Source organism: Manacus vitellinus, unplaced genomic scaffold, assembly GCF_001715985.3.
Source record: "Manacus vitellinus isolate BGI_N305 unplaced genomic scaffold, ASM171598v3 scaffold_19_pilon, whole genome shotgun sequence".
Classification (NCBI taxonomy): Eukaryota; Metazoa; Chordata; class Aves; order Passeriformes; family Pipridae; genus Manacus; species Manacus vitellinus.
The window spans coordinates 9479682-9501939 of record NW_021939395.1 but is presented as its reverse complement, the minus strand read 5'-3'; the positions used below and the strand labels follow the sequence as shown (position 1 = coordinate 9501939).

Below are 22258 nucleotides of genomic sequence, written 5' to 3'. Positions count from 1 at the left end.
ACAACTGTAGGCCAGCCACCATAATGTGGTCAGTTTTATATTTCCATTTGAAAGAGGTGCATTTTTGAATACCACAGTCCTGGGGCAAATCAGTGAGGGCTCCGTGCTGGATGGGGTCTGCCCTGAAGCACAGCAAGTCCCAGCTCCATCAGTGGCTGCGTTACTGTGCCAGGCAGCACTTGCACTGCAGGGAGCTTCACGTGAACGCTGGGGCAAGTGACAAGTTCCTGTCACCTTCAGCTGAAACCCACGTGTCAGCAGCTGTGTTGGTGAGAAGCATCTCATCTTAACAACAAAGCTTTTCTCCTATGCCAAAGAAAAGCTGGTGAAGCAACGCAATATTTAAACTCTACAAAGTCCTTATTAAATGTGACAGCAACAGCTGTAGCAGCTAGAGCATTGGCAGAACAAGGGAAAGAATTAAAGCCCTTTCGAGGGCTAGAAAAAGAAAGCAAGTACCATTTTTAATATTAAAGTGAGGTCTGGGCTGATGGGGAATATAGATTCAGTAGCAGATAGACAGAGATTTTGGTGGTGCTCAAAGACATTGCTCTGACTCTCCCACAACTTAATGGAAAGGAACCAACTTTCTTTCCAGTCCATATCCTCTACATTAAACTAATATATATAATTCCCACTCCTTATCTTTAGAATATGATGTGTCCCATTAACCTCTCCCCTACAGCTCCAGTTGACAAAAAACCTCTGTATGTACTTATGAAATGCACAATTCCCATTGCACTGCCAGAACAGTGGACAGTGAGGAATAGAATTATTCGTGTTTGGGAGGTGGAGAAAAAGCAGACATCAAAAATAAAACCCCAACAAAGGGCCATTTTTCCCTATGGGTAGAATGATTCAACATGTACATTACATGTGTACTCAGCTTCCGTGACTGCTTTTCTGGAACGAAGGCACTGATAACTATCCTCAAGGGAATGGTTGGAAATACTTCCATGCTTTGCTATACTGCTTCAGTCATGTGGGTATGATCTACAGGAAATTGGATAGTCCTGTATGGGAAGTCATTAACATGGAAGAGAAATTTCTCTTTGATCAGTGTTTAAAACAAACAGTCCCAAGTGTATTAATATCAGTTTACGAGTAAATTATAAAACATTTCTTTGCGTGAGCTGTATGAAACCTGTTAGAGGTGAGAACATAACAGGCCTTGTCACTGCTGGAGGTGCAGACACCAAAATTTTAACCCCTGAGTATCATCTTCCCAGACTGACCTCTCTTCCCACCTGCAGTCTGTGATCACAGTAGTTCCTCTGAGCACAGCATTGCCCAAAGCTCTAGGGCAGCTTCTTTTTCAAGAAGTCTTTTAGCTAGAAAAAGAATGAATTCTCTCCCTCTGGAGAACACTACAGAAAAGCTGCAGTTTATCCCAGAATGGAATTCCTGCTACAAAAGGAAAAAAGTATTTCATAAGGGGGCAAATGCTAACATTCCTCTCCAACAAAACTCCTGTTTTTTTTCCAAAAATTCACAATTCTTCATCAACCTGATGCTTTGGTTAGGTTTTCCGCCAGTTTCAAACAGATTTCTATATCAGAAAACTCAACCAAGTACCAAAGGTCTTCCTCTCTGCCCATCTAATCCTTCCCACAGTATTTCTGTTCCTCTCCTACTGGCATCCACCCCATGCTGAAAAACTTACTGATCACTCCTCATTCCTATTTTATTTACAAGTTAAGTTGCCCATATTTCTGCAACATGTGCATGTCCCAAGAGAAGCACAACTGAAATGAAATCTCTAAATGAGATTGCTTTACTGCACATTCACATGTACATACCCATATTCAGATAACAATATTCTCCTTAAAAACATCTGCCTAAATACAGTTACTATGTCCACTCAGAGGTTACAGACCTGTCATATCCCTGGCAGGGTCACACCTCCCTTGTTCCAAATGCACGTCTTCTCCCACATAAGAAAAAAAAGCAGCATGCACGTGTATTCCAGAGAAGTTGTAAGGGCATATATGGCTTATGGCAAATTGGTTCCTTCCCTGCCAGAAACTATAACCACTCCTGGCCCAGGATGGGCGACTCAACTACCCACAACTGGATTGCTAATGTGATATGTACTGTATAAAGATGAAAAGCCATCTGGTGCTTGGATCCAGCCTCCTTCAATATAACCAAAGCCCTTTTATCATCTCCACTATGAAATTATCTCAGACCAATTCCTGGCAGACAGGTACCCACACAAGAGCAGGAGCACCAGCCAGAATAAAATAAAATCAGACATCACACAGACCACACTGTCCTTTACCAGTAGAAATAGTCCTTTAGGTCCATTGCTGGCCTGTAACAGAAAAAATAGAGGATAAGAATCCAAAGCTGCCTTAGAAATTTATAACTATATTGTTTTTTAATTTTACTGCTAAATCATTTTGGTTTGCAATTCTGCACTTTATATTTCCTGCACTTTCTCAGAGTACTTCAGCCCACAGGGCTTGTCATAAAAAAATACCTTGGAGAGCTTTTCATTTTAAGCCAAAGGAAAAGATGAAAAGTTAAATCACTTACTGCTCCCTTCCCATTGGCTGCAAATTGATTTTATTTACTGAAACATGCTTGCATTGCAAAAACCACTGAACACACACAGTAAATAAGTCAGCACATGAAAGTCTAACGTAACCGAGTAGCTACCTATCCCTTTGAAATACACTGGAGTCATAAACGCCTAAATACAAATTTAGTTGAATGCTTATTTTTCTCCTGCTTACAAGAGGTCAGTCAATACTATCGAAGACAAAAAATAGCTTGGTTGGTCCTGATAAAAAGTAAGAACATGTTTTCCATCCTGTTCCATGATATCAAAGATAAACAAGCTACTTAACACACCCAGCATATTTTTGTATGTCCTTTCAACTTAAAAATTGCAAGACACTGAACAAACACCAGTAAGTTATTAGCTCCAGTCTTCTGGTGAACTTCATAAGAGCAACATCAGAGCCTGAAGCAATACTACTACTGTCAGATCTCATAAGCTAAACAGGGTCAGGCCAAACAGACACTTGAATAAGGCACCTTTGAGGATCACATCACTGCAGCAAGAAATAATGCTGACAATTCAGTAGTGAGCACTATTCCTTCCACAGCAGAACTTTTCATCTCAGATACAAAGCCACAAGTGCCAAGCAGCACAAACCAGCTCTGAAAGGCGTCAACATTGTGCTGCAAAAACATAACCCTGATGCCAGTTAAAGTTACTGCAGTTCACCTATTAAAATTTCTCCAGCCATTTCACAGGAACTAGACAGTCATTGCTCCCTATTCTCAGGCTTTTCTTATGAGACAAAACATTAGGCAAGATTTGCAGTTTCTCTGGGTGGGAAAGCTGCATTTTCAGTGGGAAAAGCAATCTACTCATTCATGTGTATCTATTTTACCATTAGCAAAATGGTTTCAGAGGCAGCGTTATTTCATGTCTGTGCATCTATCTGCCTATCTATTATTAATAAAGAAGAATGAGCATCCAGCCTACATTTTCATGATGAAGGAAACCTCTCTTATATAGGAAATGAAAATGTACAAGTTTATTTCAGTGGCTGTGCTTTACCTCACTGTTGTGGGCAAAAAACCTCACAGTCCTATCATTTATACCAAGTCACCTCCACTACTGAAGGCACAATACACTTAAAGAATGTGGCTCGGTAGCTCCCAGAATAAAAGGCAGTTTTTAAAGTGGGAGCTCATATCTGACATTTACAGTATAGAGCAAGTGATTCAGCAAGCTACAGTTGCTGTGCACAATGGCAGATCATGGGATAAATGAGCAACTGATAACAAGTGTGGAAGCTTTGGCTGTCCGCGTCAATAAATTAGACAACACCAAATAATCAATGCTACAAACTGCAAACTGCTGATTTAAGGTGGAAGGAAAAAAGCATGATGTTCAAGAACATGACAGAGAACTAGGGGGCAACATAGGTCAATAAAAACTAATGCTATTTGCCATTCTAATTACTTTGCATGTTCATGAGCCAGGAAGGCAGTCTGTGAAGCTGTAAGTAAAGCGCCAAGAGTACTGACACTATATATAATTCATAGACTGCAGCATATTGCTACATTTCTCATTGCCCTTAGAACGTGCACTTTCTCCAGGAAATATGGAGGTAATACTTAATGTTTATCTTCCAAACTTGTTTTTCATGAGCCCTGTATTAACAGGTCACTCTGGTGAATGGAAAAGTCATCAATCTGGATCATTTGAGGGACTGAAAATGAAGGAGCTTTTATCCTTGTGGATATACTGCGTTGTCACTTCAACAGCGACACAGTTCACACAGCAACCACAAATGGGTACATGCATCCTTCAGACACTGTCCAGATCCTCAGCTTACAGACTCTGATAAGGTGCTCCTGAAAGCAGCAGAGCCTGGTCAATTTATCAGGACCTTGCTGGGTGTAAGGTGAAAAGGAGATGTTAAAAGAGAGAACACGACTGGCTGTGTCACTTCTTCCAGGTGAATGGGTACCTGCATTGTACTGACACCGTGCTCTGGATTGAATTTTCCTGTTGACTCTTCACAGACAGAGAAGTTGCTGCAGATTTATGATGGGGCTTTTGCATGGTTGAACAAGGAATATTCTGAAAAAGGCAGAGAAATCACTCCATTTTCCAAATGAGGTCAAAAGTAAATGCACACATTTCTCTTGCTGGATCACAAGTGGGCTTGCCTGAGGTAGCTAGAAAAATTAAAGTCACTACAGAAATTAGTGGTTATTAAGTGTGCTTTGACCACAGAAACATGCTTAGCTGCCTACAGCAGTTAACGGGATGGTGCTGGCCAGACATGTAACAAATCAGAATTGAAGTTAAAGGTTTAAGATAAATACTTTACTGTAAGAAATAGAAAGCTAATATTTACAAAACAAAGACCTTGATAAAAATTAATACAAATCACACAAAATATATCAAAAGAAAACTCTAATTTTTTGGTACTTCCTATATGTCGCTTTAAATAGATAGTTATTTTGGCAATGGTTTGAGAACCCAGCTGTGAAATTCATTTCCTGGTCTTTTAGTACTGTATTTGTCAGCACTTAACCCATTTCTGGCTTGCTTTTTGTCACAAAAAGGAAGGTTTCCTTTAGAAAATAAAAATACTAGAAAATTCAATGCATTATTTATAAACAAGAGCAGCAGAGGAAATGCTAAGGACAGGATCTCCTACCACAGATCTTTTAAAGTTTGAGATTCTCACTAAAAACTTAATTTGGGCAGGCTTTTTGCTGTCCTTTGCATTTAATGAAAAAGTGATGCCCTGACTGTGTTAAGATATTGCAAATGGGGAGAAGAGATGAAATCTTGCTATGGAAATGTGTAACTTATATGAGCAAGAAAATGTCACTTCAGATATGACGTAAATGTTATATATTTTAACATGTCAATATTAGAAGGAATAGGAAGGATTTTCTATTTCCAAACAATCTGTAGTATCCCTCCCAGAAGTACAGAATTTCTGCAGATTTAACTTGTTCACCTTTAAGATTTCTCTTCCAAATTAAAAAGTATCTCATTTTCACAGTTATTAGAACTGTAGTCATAAGCAAGTTGCTGTTCTCTTTGCCTTTTGTTATGTAAATATTTTCTTCACAAACAATTGGTTTATGTAGATTTTTTTCCCCTTTATTCTCTTCTGGACTCAAATATTGGTAAAAGTTCTATTACAAAAGAATATTAAAAAGTGTTTTCCAGAAGGAAAGAAGGCCTTGCTGCCTCTACCACTATAAATACCACATTAGTAGATGGCAAGTACTAACAGTAATTAAAAAGGAAATGTAAGTCCCTATGAAAATCTTACCAGTTTGTTGGCTCAACAAACTGCTTATGCTATATTTGATGAAAATCTGAAAATGCATACTTTACTTTGAGCTCAACACCTCTGGTTAAACATTAAATCTTGCTTTGTGATGCTATTAGAGAATGATACCTAAAGCCCACCATGGCACACAGACAGGCATCAGGGAAGACACAGTGTGACCCCCTTCTCCCTGGAAACAGTGCAAACATCAATCACCCCCCTGCTTTGGAAGCCTTCTGCACAGTGATTTGCTGTCTGTATTAGTAAGTATGGGGGGGAGTTACAAATCATGGACAAACTAGCTTGTTAAGCACAAAATTGGGCTCTGAAGTAGAAAATGCCAATATTCCAGCGTTCTCTGACTGTACTCCAGCAGTTCCCCATGAAGTTTCGGGGAGCAGAAGTTGGGTCTTCAGCTGGAAACAGCACATTTCCTGCCAAGAGGAGGCTCTGGCTACAACACTTGCATGGGATACGACGGGGGACAGGCACCCTAGGCCATATGTCAGAAGTGGAAGGGACTGTCAAGCACTGGGAGTGAGCTGAACATTGTTCTTAGCAGGGAAAGAAAGGCTAAAGCTGCCAAGTCAGAAGAGGAAGGAAAGAAGGAAAAGTATGTTCTTGGGTCCAACAGCTGGTGACAGCTTCAACACCGCTTTAGAATTCTTGAACCCTAAATAAGGGAAGTTTTTCATTTGGAGATGTGGAGCTAAAAAAAAATCTCTCTAGAAGAAGTATCTGTTTCCAGGAAAAAGGAGACAGCTCCAACTACAGCAAACACTTCCCATGCCCATCAGCACTGGACATGCAAGTATGTGAGGAGGAGCAAGCCCTGAAGGCCAGACTAACTCCCACCATACGCACGTCACCACGTTTTACCTTGGAGTGCTTTTCAGGCTGTTTCATCAGGAAAATTCACAGGCTGCTTTAGGCTTTCCTTGAAATGTTTTCTGCTTTATTTGAGACAACAGGCTCTCTGACCCATGCTTGAAAATACAAATAAATAAGAGAGTGGGGAACTAACAGTTCTCACCAGAGCTGCTGGCCAAAATCAGCAATTAAACACCCCCACACTCCAAGCAACTCCCAGATCCCAGGGATAAGGTATGATATTGAGTGCTACCAGGAAATATAGTCTACATTTGGTGCAAATTTAGGCATTGCACAAGAAACATCCTGTGAAATATCAATTAAAAAAATTTTTAATAGGAACTATCAAAACATCTCATTTTAGAAATGCTGAAAAATTCCAGTAATATACATTAGTAGCTATATGCGTTATTAAAATTATACAGCCACAAATCAAATTAAAACATCTCGGCTCACAACAAAGAAGTAATGTGACATAACAAAATAAGAAACGTAAAATGTTGCAATATGATCTTTGATGTTAAAATTACATAAATTGAAATTAATGTTATTTTCATACAGTGCTCTAATTGACATGTTACTGCTTTATTTGATGATACAACAGTGGTAACAACAGCTATTTCATCCCATCTCCAAAGAAAAAGCTCTGGAGCTTAGAATATGAGGCAACAATGGAAGAGTGAGAGTGTGTCTAGCCTCTACCAGGACCTGGAGGCTCTGCCTTCTCTACAGAGTGCAATGCCAGGCAGAGATGTCAGAGTTAATTTGGGTACTAAAAGCCATGAAAACATGTTAACTAGCTCTGCTGGAAAAGCTCCTTCAGAGCTTAACTCAGGAATCCCTACAGACCAGAGCTCTGTGCGACAGGCATGTCCTTAGCACAGTACCTGTCACTGCAGAAAACTGCTGAATATATTCAGCTTATCTGCTCCTATTCCTCAGCCACCTGCTGTTCTAACCTGTGTCTTGTGCTGGCCCTGCTTTTGTGTACATCTACACAGCGATATTCAGAGCTCAGTGACCTTTCAGAGATAAACTGGTTTTTTGGATAAGTAACTTTTTAAGCAACACTGAACCATTTCACAAATTCATTGCAGATTACTAAACTGCTTGTGCCAAAACACAATGCCACTGGGAGAGAATCACAATTACACGTTTTCTGATTTTTAAGCAAATACCAGTTCTATAAATCCCTTATAAAAGTCTGAATTTCAGAGGACATGTTACAGCTACAGCTCAGCTTAAATAAGTTTTTAATTTATCTTAACACTTCTTGCTTTGGTTGTTCTGGAAACTGTCAACAGCCAAAAATGTTGTCAGTCAACATGTCATTTGTATGATTGTGGTGGCAATACTTTATCTCCTGTAAATTGATAAGGCTTAGAGTGCACTACAGAATACTATAAATTTGTACTGATCAGCACCCAGTGATTGCTGCCAAGGTGTCACTAGACTTCCAATAATGTAAAACAGCATACCCAGTTTGCAGAGCATTAAAAATGCACAGAAAAGAAACTGCAAACAAACAGTGGACATACTTTTAGCTCATATCCTCACCTATTTTGTGGTAGCTGCTCACTGTACGTCCCTAGAGCTGCTGGAAAGTACAACTAATCGTTTGCCTTTCTAAATCCAATTCACCCCCTTGGCTTAACAATAGCAAATTGCCATCAACTGCTTGTGCTAATAAAGGGGTCCCAAACCCACAAACAAAATGTAGCAACAGCAGCAGGTGTAATTTGAAAAGTGAGCAATGTAATGAGACTTGAAAGAATTTAATTGAAAAACTGTGAGCAAAGAGTGAATTCAGGCGGAATCATTCGATTCATGTAGCCATGTGGAATAATTTGTCATTTACGATGGTCAAAACAAATATTGCTGCATAAATGACTTTTAGGAACAGCCAGGCATTTTAGCAGCCTATGAAGAACATGCCAGAGTAGAGACTGAAGGAAACTTGGAGGACAGGGCTGCTGGACGGAGTGGTCCAGTAATTCCTGCATGCCACTCCAATCCATCACCAGCACTTTATGAAGTTGGTCAGATGGCCACCTTCTGCTGTCAAACTGGAAAATAATTCACCAGTACAAGTTCACAAATCACCTCTTTTCACAGGCAACAGAAAGAAGAAGGCAACTCTCCCACTAGCATAGCTGGTCATGGGAAAGTACATCCCTGCAAAACTGCCCCATCTGCCCTGACAAGCAGGTTTTGCTCCTTTCTCAGGGGGGTTACCCTTTCCCAACATACATCTCCATACATCTTCTCAGCCTGTCTCCTTACAGATCAGTGGCCCAAAACAAAAAGAGGGTAGAAGCAGTAGGTAAACATAGCAGGTGGTTTTTTAAAATTGTACCTTTTCACCTCCACTACTACTAAAATATTGCTGTGCATCAAAACAGGGAGAACTGGTTGGTAGGGTTGGGGAAAACAGAAGGCTGCATAAATTGCCTTTTAAAACCAATGTGACTTTTTAAGTTTGGGTTTTTCTTTTTATCTGAATAGTATAATTGTTCTTCAATAAACACTGGCATTTAACAATACTCATTAACATGCTTATGATTGCTGATATTCCTGAATAGCTGTAATCTGATTAAAAACTAATAAATTCTGATATTGTAGGTTATCTGTAGATTAACTTTATATTAGCGAATTCATTTTTTTCTATATGGGGGTAGTCTAATTTATTATCTAATTAAAAATGGAGTTTCTGTTACATTTTTTAGGTTTTAGAACGCTAAACAGTTGCTAACCTCACAGTTGCTAACCTCACTTTTTTGTCCACAACGAGAAACAAAGTGAAATTGTATCTCTATTTTTTTTTACATAGATTGAAGGGTTACATGTTATTTGCTAAGAAATAACACTGTTGTCATGTTTCTTCAGCAAAAAATGGCTGACAAGACTTGTTTCACATCTGTCTGCATAATGTAACAAACCCATGAAGAACTAGTGATGAAAAAGCTGTTTTGTTGACAATCTATTATTGTTAAATGCACCCAAACACCAAGATTTAGGCAATGCTCATTAGTGCTGTATTGTAGCTCAGGATTTTGTCCCTATAAATACTTTGTGTCAAAATATTTTTGTAATATATTCTAGGCTGCAAGCCTTGCCTTTACAACCCCGAAGAGCTACAGCCGTTGAAGCCTTTTATTATCTGACTCACACTCAACCACCCACACGATAACACTGCCAGCCCCACACAGTACCCATGTGTAGTCCAACTGCCCCTTTCCACAAATGCCACCTGACCTGTTTGCTTTGTGCTCTGCTCACCTACTAATACCACTCAGGTCCCTCAGTCTTTCCCCCTGTAGCCAGACATCACATTGGTGGCTTTCAGTTTCCATCTACGACTCCAGAGATTTTATTTTTCTTACAAATCTCACAGTTGCTCATATTATGACTTAGTCACAGGAGAAGAAAGGGAGTAGAACTTCCCTCCTATCTCTGACTGGCCCACTGAAATCTTCTGCTTCTGTCTGCAAAAGCAAGAAGGCAAGACAGGACTCGAGGAAAGCAGTGCCTGAGGACCAGCACACACCACCCTTGGATCTCCCTGCCACAGCCACAGCCAGTCAGGCAATTGCACTGACACTTTGGCACAGAAAATTAAGGCAGCAGCTTCTAACAGCTCTAATGACATCACTGGAAGTTTGATGGATAACTATTAAGAGCAGGGTCGTGCCCCTAATCAAAAGCCTCTACTTGAAATAAATCCTTAAGCAACACTAACGATGAATCCCAAACAGACAGTCTCCCGAACATTTCCATCTGGAAAAGGTGTTTACTAACATATGTGCTTTTATAAACTAAACAAAATTTAATGCAACATGAACTTCACACCAAATTACAAGGGGAAAAATCTGCTTCTCAAGCATTTTGCAAAACTGAGAACACTTACATATTTCATATTACATTTTAAATAATTCAGGTCGTAATTTTTTTAATAAAAGAAATAGTTTTAATAAATACTATAGCTAGTTTAGGACAAATTCCTTAAATTCTGAAGTATGAATGTACCACAGTGTTTAAATAATACAGAGAACACATGACTTCTAGCAAGGTCATGATGAGAGAGAGAGCATAGACTACCCTTCGTGGGGAATTGAATTAAATGCATCTCATTTTCACTTTGTCAAACTTAGTTCACAATCTGGTTGAAGACCAGCATGCTACTTAGGGTAGCAACTATCCACAAGGCAGGTATTATATCTTCATTTGACAGGTCTGGGGTCAGGTAGGTTGAATCAATACTGTAGAGATCTGTCCATGGTCAAAAATGGACAATAAAGAGTCATATGATATATGAATATGGCACACAGGGAACTCATTGAAAATGAGGAATAAGAATAAGAATAAAAAAAAAAATGGGTTCCACTCAAAATAAAGGGAAGAATTTTATTTCAAGAACATATGAGAAACGTCATATGGACCAATTCACTTCGATATAAGAAATTGGAATTCTACTTCTCATTGCTTTAAGTAGGGTCCCATTTTAATTAGTATGTTGAAATACAGTTGGGAAAATACCTAACCATTTGTTTATATGGTTTTGTGTGAAAGGTTGAAGAAAACCTCAACAGTTTTCAGATACTCGCAAAGTTCCACAGACACAGAAGGCAAAATAATAATTATAGATGTCACATTGTACAGTGGACTGGAAAGGGAACAGGATTATATCTGTAGACAATACTTTTTTACCCATTCATTTTTGGTACCTGGCAAAAAGAGACAGAAAAACACTCTTGTCTAGTACATATCACATGGAGTCAGAACCACACAGTGTATGACCTCTTCATAAGCAGGTTACTTTCCCTTGACAGTCCAATGTTCATAACTTCATTCTTGAAATAGTTGTGCCATACTCTTCACTAAAGACAAACCACAGACTGAAGCTAGAAGCTGACCATCATGAATTAAACCATAGCTTAAAAATATGGAACAATCACTCATAAAAAAGAAATTAATGGTTGAAGATGTCTCTTCTGCTTGTGTTTATTCCAGGACAAAAAGCCTCACCAAAAGCCTGTTTTACAGCTTCAGTCAACCTTTCCTCCATTCAGCACTGAAGACCAAAGTGGAGTCTGAGTTAATTCCAGTGTATATGGAGGACTTAGGTCTGCTCTACCTTTTGCTTTATAGTTGGCATTTCCAGGTTCTGTACAGAGAAAAAGCTAGGAATACTCTTCCGTGAAATTTTGTAAGATCTTCATATAAATTTCCCTGAGTTTTGGACTGCTCAGCTACTGGGATTTGCTTTGGACTTACTTCTATCAAACAGATTCACTGACATGTGAAACCCACTTTTTCTTATTATTTCAAAGCTTTGTTTTTTCTATTGGCACAGAACAAAGATTCTTACCAGTAACCTTCAATTCAACCGTCCTTCGTATAAGCTTGCCTTCAAACTTTAGTTCACAGGTGTAATTTCCTCCATCTTCTTCCTGGACCTCTTGAATTAAGAGAGTATTTCCTTTCTGAATTACAACGCTTCTCCACATTTTTGGCTTACATTCCTGCAGAAAAAAAATCCATTGCCAAAATTACTCAGCTTGTACAACATAAGACAGTGTTGCCTGATCAGATTTTCAGTATTATATATACAAGTAAACAACCACCCTGATATATTTTGCAATTAAAATTCGAATATAATTTCAGAAAGCATAGAGATCTGAAACTGGAATTAATTCAAAGGTTGGAATTAAACAGTAATGTTTTTAAGGTTCAGTAATTCCTACTGTATCACATGGGTTGTGTTTAATACATGGTGCCCTGAAGCAATGGTTAAGTATCTTCTCTTTTTCTTGATAACAACTGCCAAGACCTCTACTTTAGGACAGACCATTAAAATACATCTCTGTTTGAAGGGGGTAAGGGCAACATTTGTTAAGAGTTAGCCTGGAGGCAAACTTTACACATAGTCCCAGGCTAGAACCATTTACCAATAGAAGCAAACAGGAAGAACAGCAGTTTTGTGAGCAAGAGAATTCAAAAACCTGGTTTCCTAACAGTCTTGTTTCTCATCACTGGCTTCTCTAGCACCTGATGAGCTCTGATTCAGCTTTTCCCCATCACTAGGCTCTATGTAATATCACCCCCACATGTGTCCTCTGATGCAGTACATGGTACTGATGGTCTGTCAGTAACAGTCCTTAGCTGTTGTTTGGCAGATTTCAGTTCATCACTACAAACTGTGGTCCTACTGGGACAGCATTTGAGTCCTTCTGTATAGGGTGTGATATAGTGCCAGAAGAGGCTCTCCCTTTCCTAACAAACCACATCCTTGCAGGCAGATCAGTCACCTTCCACGTGAATTGTACTCATGATGGAATAGTTCTTGGAATGCTCTGAACTAAAAGCAGGGGCTCAACCTAATTACTGTCTCTTGAAAATGGCACCTTAAGATTATATACTTACTGTCTCTAAATATATTTAACATCAAGCCTGTTCTGCCTGCAACAAAATCACTTTTCTCAGTTCTCTAAAGCACTCAGCACTCCTGACAGTTCTATACCAAGAGAACACAAAGCAACATAGGGCCTGAGTACCTTCAATGTCCCTCTACTCCCTCCCTCAAGGTGGCAACTTGGAATAAGCTCTCAGACTGCAGCTAACAGTCTTGCATCAGTTACATCGGGCTCAGCAACTTCAGAGACTGGTGACATGCCCAGACCTATGCCCCATTTTCTGCTCCTCTGCAACAGCAGTGTCAGAAACAGAGAAAACAAAATAGAACAAAGCTTTCTCTTAAGAAAACAACCAAACAAGAAAATACGTCAACATGCAAATACACTGTATCACAGCAAGAGATCAGAATGACACAAACATAAATTTTTCATGGGATTCCATGTGCATTCCAAATCCACGCCAGATTCTAAATTAAAGGATAACAACAGGGAAATAGAAAGAGAGGACTGAGAGCTTCTGGCCTTGCACTTGAAAATGGAGCACTGAAGAATCACCCCTATCCCTAGGTGGCCAAATCCAGTTACAATGTGGACAGATTTCAATTTCTGAAGCTGTGCAATACTACTGCAGGTAACAGAGTGATCGGGTTATCTCTGTTTCCAAAGTACAGCTGTAAGGGCAGCGTAATCTTGCCTTGCATGTGAACTTTAGTTAACAGCAATGATAGAGAATGACTAAATCCAGATCCTATCTGCTCTGCTAAAAAGAATCAGAGCTTATTTTTGTTACTAAATTGCACTATCATCGCTTGAGATTCACGCAGGACACAGATCAGAGCCAGGAAAGGCCATTGAATCCTTTCTGATTTGTGCTCAATATTTTAGGTCTATTGAAAGGTACATCGACCACCTACTTGGAGTAACTAAATTTGAACACTGGGCAAGGAATATGATTCTGTTCTCTTCAATCCTAATTTAGAAGGAATACAATTCCCAGAACACACAAAGTAAGCGTATTTCAGATATGCACCTTTTAGTGCAGCACTGAAATTCCCTATTATGTGTTACCAGTTTTCTATTATGTACTTTATTTTTAAAAGTAGATAAGGGAGCAAAGAGATGGAAGATACATTTTTATATGCCTTATATTTTTATATACTACATGTTTGTAATAAGAAGGGCAACACCTTTACTACTACAGAGATTAATGATTTAGCTCAAACAATGTGCTGTTACGTTTTTACAGAGAGAAACTGTTCTGCTGAATTATATCACCGATTTCCTAATTATTTCTTTTTGTATCTACTTAGAATACTTCATATTAAAAATTATTTATAAGCCTTTCTTTTCCAAAGTTCAGCTAGTTAATTTGTCTTCTATTAACTATGCAGGCTTTATAAAAATATGTTGAAAATGCTTGTTTATATATTTAATACACAAAACTAAAAGCAAAAAAGGGGAGAAGCTGGAAAATCGTAACAATTTGCATTTTAGCAACAAAAACGGCTGAGAAACAAATAAAATTCTAACTAGTCTTCATACTGGGAAAACAATGTAGATTTTACTGTCAGAGGTGTGCTAATTTCTCTAAAAGGTAAGTGCTCAATTGTATGACTCGTTTCATAGAATCACAGAACAGCTGGGGTTGGAAAGGACTTTACAGTTCATCTGGTTCCAACTCCCCCAGTCATGGGCAGGAACACCTTCCACTAGACCAGGTTGCTCTAAGCCCAATCCAACTTGGTGCTGAACACTTCCAGGGATGGGGAGTCCACAACCTCTCTGGTCAACCTGTGCCAGTGCCTCACCACCCTTACAGAGAAGAACTTCTTAACACTTCATTAGAATCTACCCTCCTTCAGTTTAAGGCCATTCCCTTTTGTCCTGTCACTACATGCCCTTGTGAAAAGTCCCTCTCCAGCCTTCTCATAAAGCCCCTTCAGGTACTGGAAAGTGCTCTAAGGTCTCACTGAAGCCTTTAACCAATTAATTGTTCTTTTCTGCTTTTGCACTACATTTACCTGCTAGAAGAATCTGAAAGTTTCTTTTCCAAGCCTATTTATTCTCCTTAGATATCTTAAATGTTTTTTGTGGGTTTTTTTCCCCAGTAATTAACTTGTGCACTATTATGCTATGTTTCTCTTCCTTGAAATGTTAGTGGCAGCACCTCAACAACTCTATTTTTCTAAGGTAGATAACAACTACCTGTCCTTCACCTGACATTTTGATTGTTTTCACAGCCCTTCCTTCAACCCAGTTGTAGAAAAGAGATGATGGAAATGGATTAAGACTCCACATTCAAGATGTAATATACCTTTTTCCTCTGCCAGTTGATTTTTCATGAAACTGCTCTTACTCTTAAATCCCATTCATTCAATCATGCCTTGACACATTCATTTACTTCAAAAAAATCCTCACACTTCTTGTCAAAACAGTTTTAAGAGGTATAACAGAGTTCTGTATATATCAATGGCATTAATTGAGGAAATCTTTAAAAATAAATATTTCATGCAGTGTAATTCTAGCCAGAAGTGAAGTTCATACCACTGTTAAAACAAATCCTCACAGTAAATGTTTTATTACTTACTGGGTGTGCATGGGAAAATCTATTCAGGCATAATTAAGAGCATGTTTAAATTACAGTTAACTCCCTGTAAATTGATGCAATTATTGGCTCAGATTCATTAATCCCTCAACACAGAGAAGCCTTTTGGAAGGCAGAGTGAGTCCTGCACACAGTGGGCTTGCACCGTGACTGTCCTGTCTGATGGTATTTCATAGGTCACAAGTCCAAACCCCTGACTACCAGAGAACTGGCAGGTTTCTCCTGAACACAAGAGTTTCTCTTTTCAGACAAGGGTATAAAGAAGGAACCTCCAGGACTTCCTTATATTTATTTATCTACTGTTCTCTTTCGGCCAACTTATGTTCCCTGCCTGGATGAAAATCTTCTCTAAGTATTTCAGCATAACGAAAAGGAATTGCCCCCCAGTGCCGCTGGAGCAGATTTACACAAGAAGATGGCTTCGTGTACACATCAAACTCAATCTTCAAGGTAAAGGGGAAAAACTTGAGGACCCAGTGTGCTATGACTAGAGACAGATGCCTCCTTCAGAAAGCAAGGACCAAATCATAAGCAGAGTATCACTGTACACTATTGTTTGGGGGAAGGGACCTGCTTTTTGTCACTCACGTTGCCTCACAGAGAATGGTCTGAAATCCCTGACTGTGGTTTGTAGGGGTTACCCCAGTATTCATCATATTATTTTGCAATCCAAGTAATTATATATTTTCTAGTAACTGGGCTTTTGAGTAAGCAGACTTCTTAACACGATACTCTCTAGAATATTTTTCCAAAACCCTGTTCAGGAATAAGTTTCAATGGACAACCTGACATACCTACCTTCTGCATAACATCAATATTGACATTTCACACTGCTGAGCTTCCTGACTCATTTCCAGATAACACAGATGTTCTCTAAGAGCCAAACTGATAGCACCTTATTGTTAATTATGGATAAGAAGGTGTATGTAGGAGGTTATCCCATTAATGTCTCTTCTCATTATTAAGGCAGACTAAAGGTTGTCAACTTTGATTGTTTTACCATCATCACCAAACCACATCAATTCTGTTCACTTTCAATCACTGTGATGACTTGTCAGTCAGTTGTCACACTCCAGCCTGGTGTCACACAATCTGTGTGTGCAACCCAGACAACACGTGTGGGTGTATGGGACAGACCCTTCCATTCCCTTTCTTGGTCAGTACAAAGCATCACTGGTGTGGACCTGCACATGCATCTTAGTTAGACTGATTTCTGCTCCGTGACAGCTGAAGATTATTCCTGCCAGACTATTTTTCAGTGTGTTCTTGCAGAAAATGAGATCTTCAGTGATCTGGTGTTCAGCAATATCTAGGCAGATAGGGCAAGAAGAAGCTTCTCTTTGGTACTCTCTTTTTTTCAAGATTTCAGACTTCCTCTGCAGAGCCAGGAATTGGACTTGATGATCCTCGTGGGCCCCTTCCAACACAGGATATCTATGATTAACTAAATACATATATTTGACACACGAACAGCACTGAAGATATCCACCCATATGCTGAAAAAAAGAGCTTCAACGGCTGAAAGAAAATTTTGTTTACACTAACAGTAGGCTATGGTACACATTTTGTTACTACAAGACAGAACATGTGAGATTTTTGTAAAAAGTAGAAATAAATGATAACTTTTATAATTGCTCTTTTCTGACGCAACCTGCTAAGGAGGAAAAAAACTGCTGCTCTGCATGTATTACTTATTTCACACAAGATAACTGTCTTTAAAGAATGTTATTAAGGTTGGCAAATCAAGCACTGCAAATTTAGGATTTAACTAGCTTGTGCTTTTCAGCACAAGAACAATGAGTCATCAATAGTTACCTTGTACCACACCACATCTGGCTCTTGACCGGCTGTTTTGTAATCCTCAATGTCAGGACAGGAGATTGTCTTTCTCTTAGTGACTTCTGATTTTTCCAGATATCTGATCTTGCTGTTGTAGCAAAGCCCAGATTCATTCTCAGCTACCGTCAAGGACATGGACACCTTCATGCAATATGTTGAGTTTCTGCAGGAACAGAAAGATGTTTTCATTTATCCTACCTTCTTTCTACTGTGTTTGTTTCAACACAGTAAGTTTCTTTGTTAAGCTCTCATCTTCACAAACACTTGAATGACAGATTCAAATAGTGACTGTCATGCTCTATCTTTCCAACACAGAGGAATTACAGAAAATGTAAAGGCTCATTTCTGATTTACTGTGAAGACTATGCAGAACCTTGCAGAAATTTTGTTGACAAGTGATCCAACCCAGCACAGCAGCTCTTTCAAGCTTGCAAGTCTGTGAACACAGGAACCTGTTGGCATCTCAAATATCAGCCAGGATACACTGTCCCATTTCCTCTGCGTGTCCCACACAGTCCTCCTCACCCTCGTTCTCTCCCACCATCAGGAGATTTCACCCTAGTACTCAGTGCTGCATGTTTGAGAAGAAGGGTTATGAGTTGGGTGTTAAAGCACATCATGCAGGAAGGATTTCTCCCTCAGAAGGAACTGCTGTACAAAATCCTACAACATAGGATATTGTGGTGGGTCGACCTGGACCAGCTGCCAGCCACCCCTCCAGCTGCTCCCTCACTCACCCTCACAGGAAGGGGAGGAGAAAATAAAATGAAAAAGCTCACAGGTCAAGATAAAGACAAGGAGATCATTCACGAATTACTGTCATAGGCAAAACAGACTTCACTAAGAAAAAATATTTTAATTATTTGTGAATTATAATAGGTTGGTAGTAAGAAAGATAAAAAAACTAAAACATGTTTCCCTCATATCTTTTCTTTTTTCCTCCTCTACCCTCCCTCCCTCACTGATTGGGCCAGGAGGTGGGGATGGGGAGTGGTTCATTCCTCTCTGTCACCTCTTCCTTCTTACGTTTTGCTGCTGCAGCATGGATGCAGCTCCTGTCCAGAAAATCAGCTCTCCAGAATCCCTCTCAGGCCACAGGGACTCAGTGCCTGCTGGGGCCCAGGGCACCAAAGAACCCTGACAGCTAAATCCAGGAAGCAGATTGCTATGCCCAGTTTTTCTTAATATCAGGGCAGAATAAACACAACCAACTCAGCTGCCATGCTGCACAATCAGGAAAACAGGATTAAACTAAATTCCTTCAGCCTTGCAGCTTTAACAGAGCTATCAGACACACAATAAACCCCCCAAACCAGTGTTTGCCATGCTGTTACTGGCACTCTGCACAGGATGGCTGCAGGCCAGGCTGCCAGCTCTGCCCCTCACTCTGTGCCACAGCAGGCTCAGAGAACAACCCACAATATAATGGGGCTCTTCCTCCCATCATGCATCATCTTGTCATTTTAACTGATTGCACCACAACCAAAAAAGCCAGGAGTAAACCAGTCGTGCTGGGTGGTTACTCCCACCAAAGGGAGCTGTGGAGAGCTCTGGCGGGAGGTATCTTGGCTTTGCCACTGCCTCTTCCATCACAGCTCTGCTGCAAACTGATTTAGCTGAGACAAGAGGGTGCCCTGTGCACCTGGGAAGTGATCCATCAGTCTCACCCTGACGCTAACGACGCTGGCTGCTCACTCCCTCCAACTAGACCCAGGACAATGCTTTTAATTAAAAAAAAAAATCCAACATGCTCCATGACAAATCTTTTCTTATGCAGCGTTTCTACATTTCACTCTGTCAAGTGAGCCTGTAGTTGGGAAGAAAATAAAAAGGTCTACAGGGACACTTCATCACAGCTCGAAGCTTCATGCTAAACAAGCGCTGACAAAACACTGTAAATGGGTTCTTGTCAAAGGTGTGCCATGAGCAGGTTTTGGCAGACAGAGGCATTTGCAAGGCAAATCAGCAGGCAGTCTCAGAAACCTCCCATTTTCAGCATCATTAGTCCTACATATTCGGCAGAACCACAGAGTTTGTCCACCCTAGTCCCTTCTCCTCAAAATGCCACCTGTACATTTATGTAATAAACTTTGTGGATATTTTCTCCATTCCCTCACCTCTGAGTGGAAAGGCTCACTTTGCATGCTGCCATGATGTCTTTTCAGCTGAGAGGTTATAATAAAGTCTCATCCTCACAAACTGCACAAAATATATTATTTTACCTGAAAGAAAAATTTTCTGGACTGAAAAAAATCCATCATTTGGGGTGGGCTTTTCAGAAATATTTATATGGTTAAGGAGCATAAGTCAACTTTCTCCTAAACTGGCTTTTGAAAAGAGTTACCTTTCTTGTAGGAAGAAAACAAAACATATTTGAGAGTTTCAATGCTTCCTGCACTGAAAATCCACAGAATGTGATACAACCACTCAGTATAATCAATAGTAATTAATCAGTAATGATTATTTAACCTTCCTGAATGACTATAAGTACTACTGAGTGCAAGTAAGGTCACATGTGCTCAGTGATAATGATCCAGGCTAATCAAGAATAATGACTTTGAACAGTTGTCCATTACTTGGTGCTATTTAATAGTGCTGTATTTTCTCCTAACAATCTTGCATTATTTAGATTGTATTTTGAAAAACGCTGGAGGCTACTTCTATTTAAAATGCTTCCTGGAACCAGGACCCAAAAATGTAGTATTCTTTTCATTAGTTACAATTAGAACTGAGTAGAATTGAGGAAACTAAGTGCCTGGTGAGTACTATCACTTTTGTTCACACTCCATGACCGAGACAATAAATCTATTCAGGCTCATGATGAAGAAAGCCCTCACTAAGCCAACAGCAATAGACTTGAAAGCTTTATGAATGCTTCTTCACCAGCCACTCAGGTTAGTGCTACTGCTGGTAATTCAGGAAAGGGCAATTTTCCAGTGACTGAAACAGCAGCAGCCTTCCTTTAATCTCGTCAGCTTGGGATAACAGTTATATTGCAGTTATGTGCAAAAGGAAAGGAAAGTTTGATCAGTCTGTTTTTCTCAGTTTTGAGGTAGAAGTCTGGGAGCTGAAGTCTGTTGAAATTGTGAGCCATTCCATCCCATGCTGGGCAAGCTGTTCCTCAGCTGTAAGGATTTCATCGCTCAGTCCTCTGAGAAGGTGATGCATCTGTGCTGACTTTTTCTTGTTGTCTTCCCTTCCTTGTGGAGTCTGGAGCATACAGTTGTATGTTCATATTTAATGAGGAAAGCTGGACACAAAAAGAACAGTAGATAACAAAATCAAGGCTAGTAACCTGGGTTCTGCTGTCAGAATCTGTGGCCAAAAGGAATAAAAAGGAAGTATCTCCCATGTGGATGAGGAAGATGCTGGAGGGCTTCCAGTGATGATCTTAGTATTGCAAGGCCAGACAAGAAGAGTTGTTTCTCAATAGAGAATATATGAACCCAAATTAACCTGTCAGGCTGCAGAACCTTTTGCACATCCATGCAAAGGAAATAACCTATGAGTCTGAAAGTGCATTTTTTGATAATCTGTCTTTTTTGAAAGGTTGCCAAACCATTCACTTTCCACAGGAGTTGATTTCCAATGGATTCCATTTCCACAAGAGGTAGCAGTGGTCATATGAGGAACAGGAAGAGAGAAGAAAAGAAAGAATCACTCCATAGTACAAAGAAAAAAAATTGTCTTATATTTTCACACTGAAACTAAGATCTGTAATTCTCTTTTTCAAGGGACTAGTTACACACTGGGCCTACTCTCTTGACTGGAAATAGGATGGGTTTCGCTCTGCCAGAGTTCACAAAGCAGATTCCTTTGTTTTGGTGGCAAGGCATCTGTAATCCCCAGGCCACTTGGAACTGGCACTGAACCACAGACTGAAGCCAGCTCCAAATCCAACAGAAAACCACAGGGAAAACCAAGGGAGTTTAACAGGTCTCAAAACAAAAGCAAGCAAAACTGTGAGTTTGGCTTGGAAGTAAGGGCAAGAGGGAAAAAGGGACGATGTAAAGAAATGGATAAGAAGGACATTTGGAATTGGAGTGTCAATCCCTAAATTATTTTTCATCTTGTTTTGGATTCAAGACAATTCATCAGCCCTAAGGCTGAATTAAAATCAGAGGAAATATTCATAGCTTTGGAAAAAACTTTTTTTGGCATTTCTGTTTCTGCTAAGTGAGGGTGTTTGTTAAAAGAGTCAAGCAAAACGATTTTGGCTCTAGTATACACAGAATCTCCCCCCACCCCCATTTATTCATTTTCTTATAAAGAGGACGGAGGCAGAAAAGGGGTTGAATATTTTATATCTTCTAGATTGAAAAACCCCACCCAAATTTGAATTGCACATTTATACGAAGGGATTCACAATGGGATTTTCTCCCTTGCAGGTTAATTTTTCATTGCATTTGGTTTTTTATTACATTCTAATACTTTGAGGGTAGATCCAAAAGCTGGAAAGTGTATTTATCAAAGCAGTGCTCAGGAAACAGCACAGCTCAGGCTTAGATCTCTCTCCATGTACCTTAACACTCTGGCTGTTTTAATGACATTTTTATTGGCTCACTAACTGAAGGACTGTATAAACCAGCACATACATTCCTCTTTGCTCATTTTGAGTTAGAACAGTAACAGCAATAACTACACCACCAACTGTTTTTGTCCATCTGAAGGTTCACAGCATTAATGCATGACCAGATCCACTACTGGCT

The 22258-nt window shown here is 39.7% G+C and overlaps 1 protein-coding gene across 2 annotated transcripts in view; it reads right to left on the bottom strand.

Annotated features, from left to right (window-relative positions):
• IL1RAPL2 (interleukin 1 receptor accessory protein like 2) overlaps positions 1–22258 on the bottom strand; it is a 359886-nt gene that overhangs the window by 148710 nt on the left and 188918 nt on the right. For both annotated transcript variants that reach the window (XM_008930689.2, XM_018070872.1), the window contains exons 4-5: positions 17526–17712; positions 12061–12214 (exon numbers count right to left, since the gene is read on the bottom strand). In XM_008930689.2, coding sequence (XP_008928937.1) covers positions 12061–12214; positions 17526–17712 — 341 coding nt within the window. The remainder of the gene's footprint in view (positions 1–12060; positions 12215–17525; positions 17713–22258) is intronic.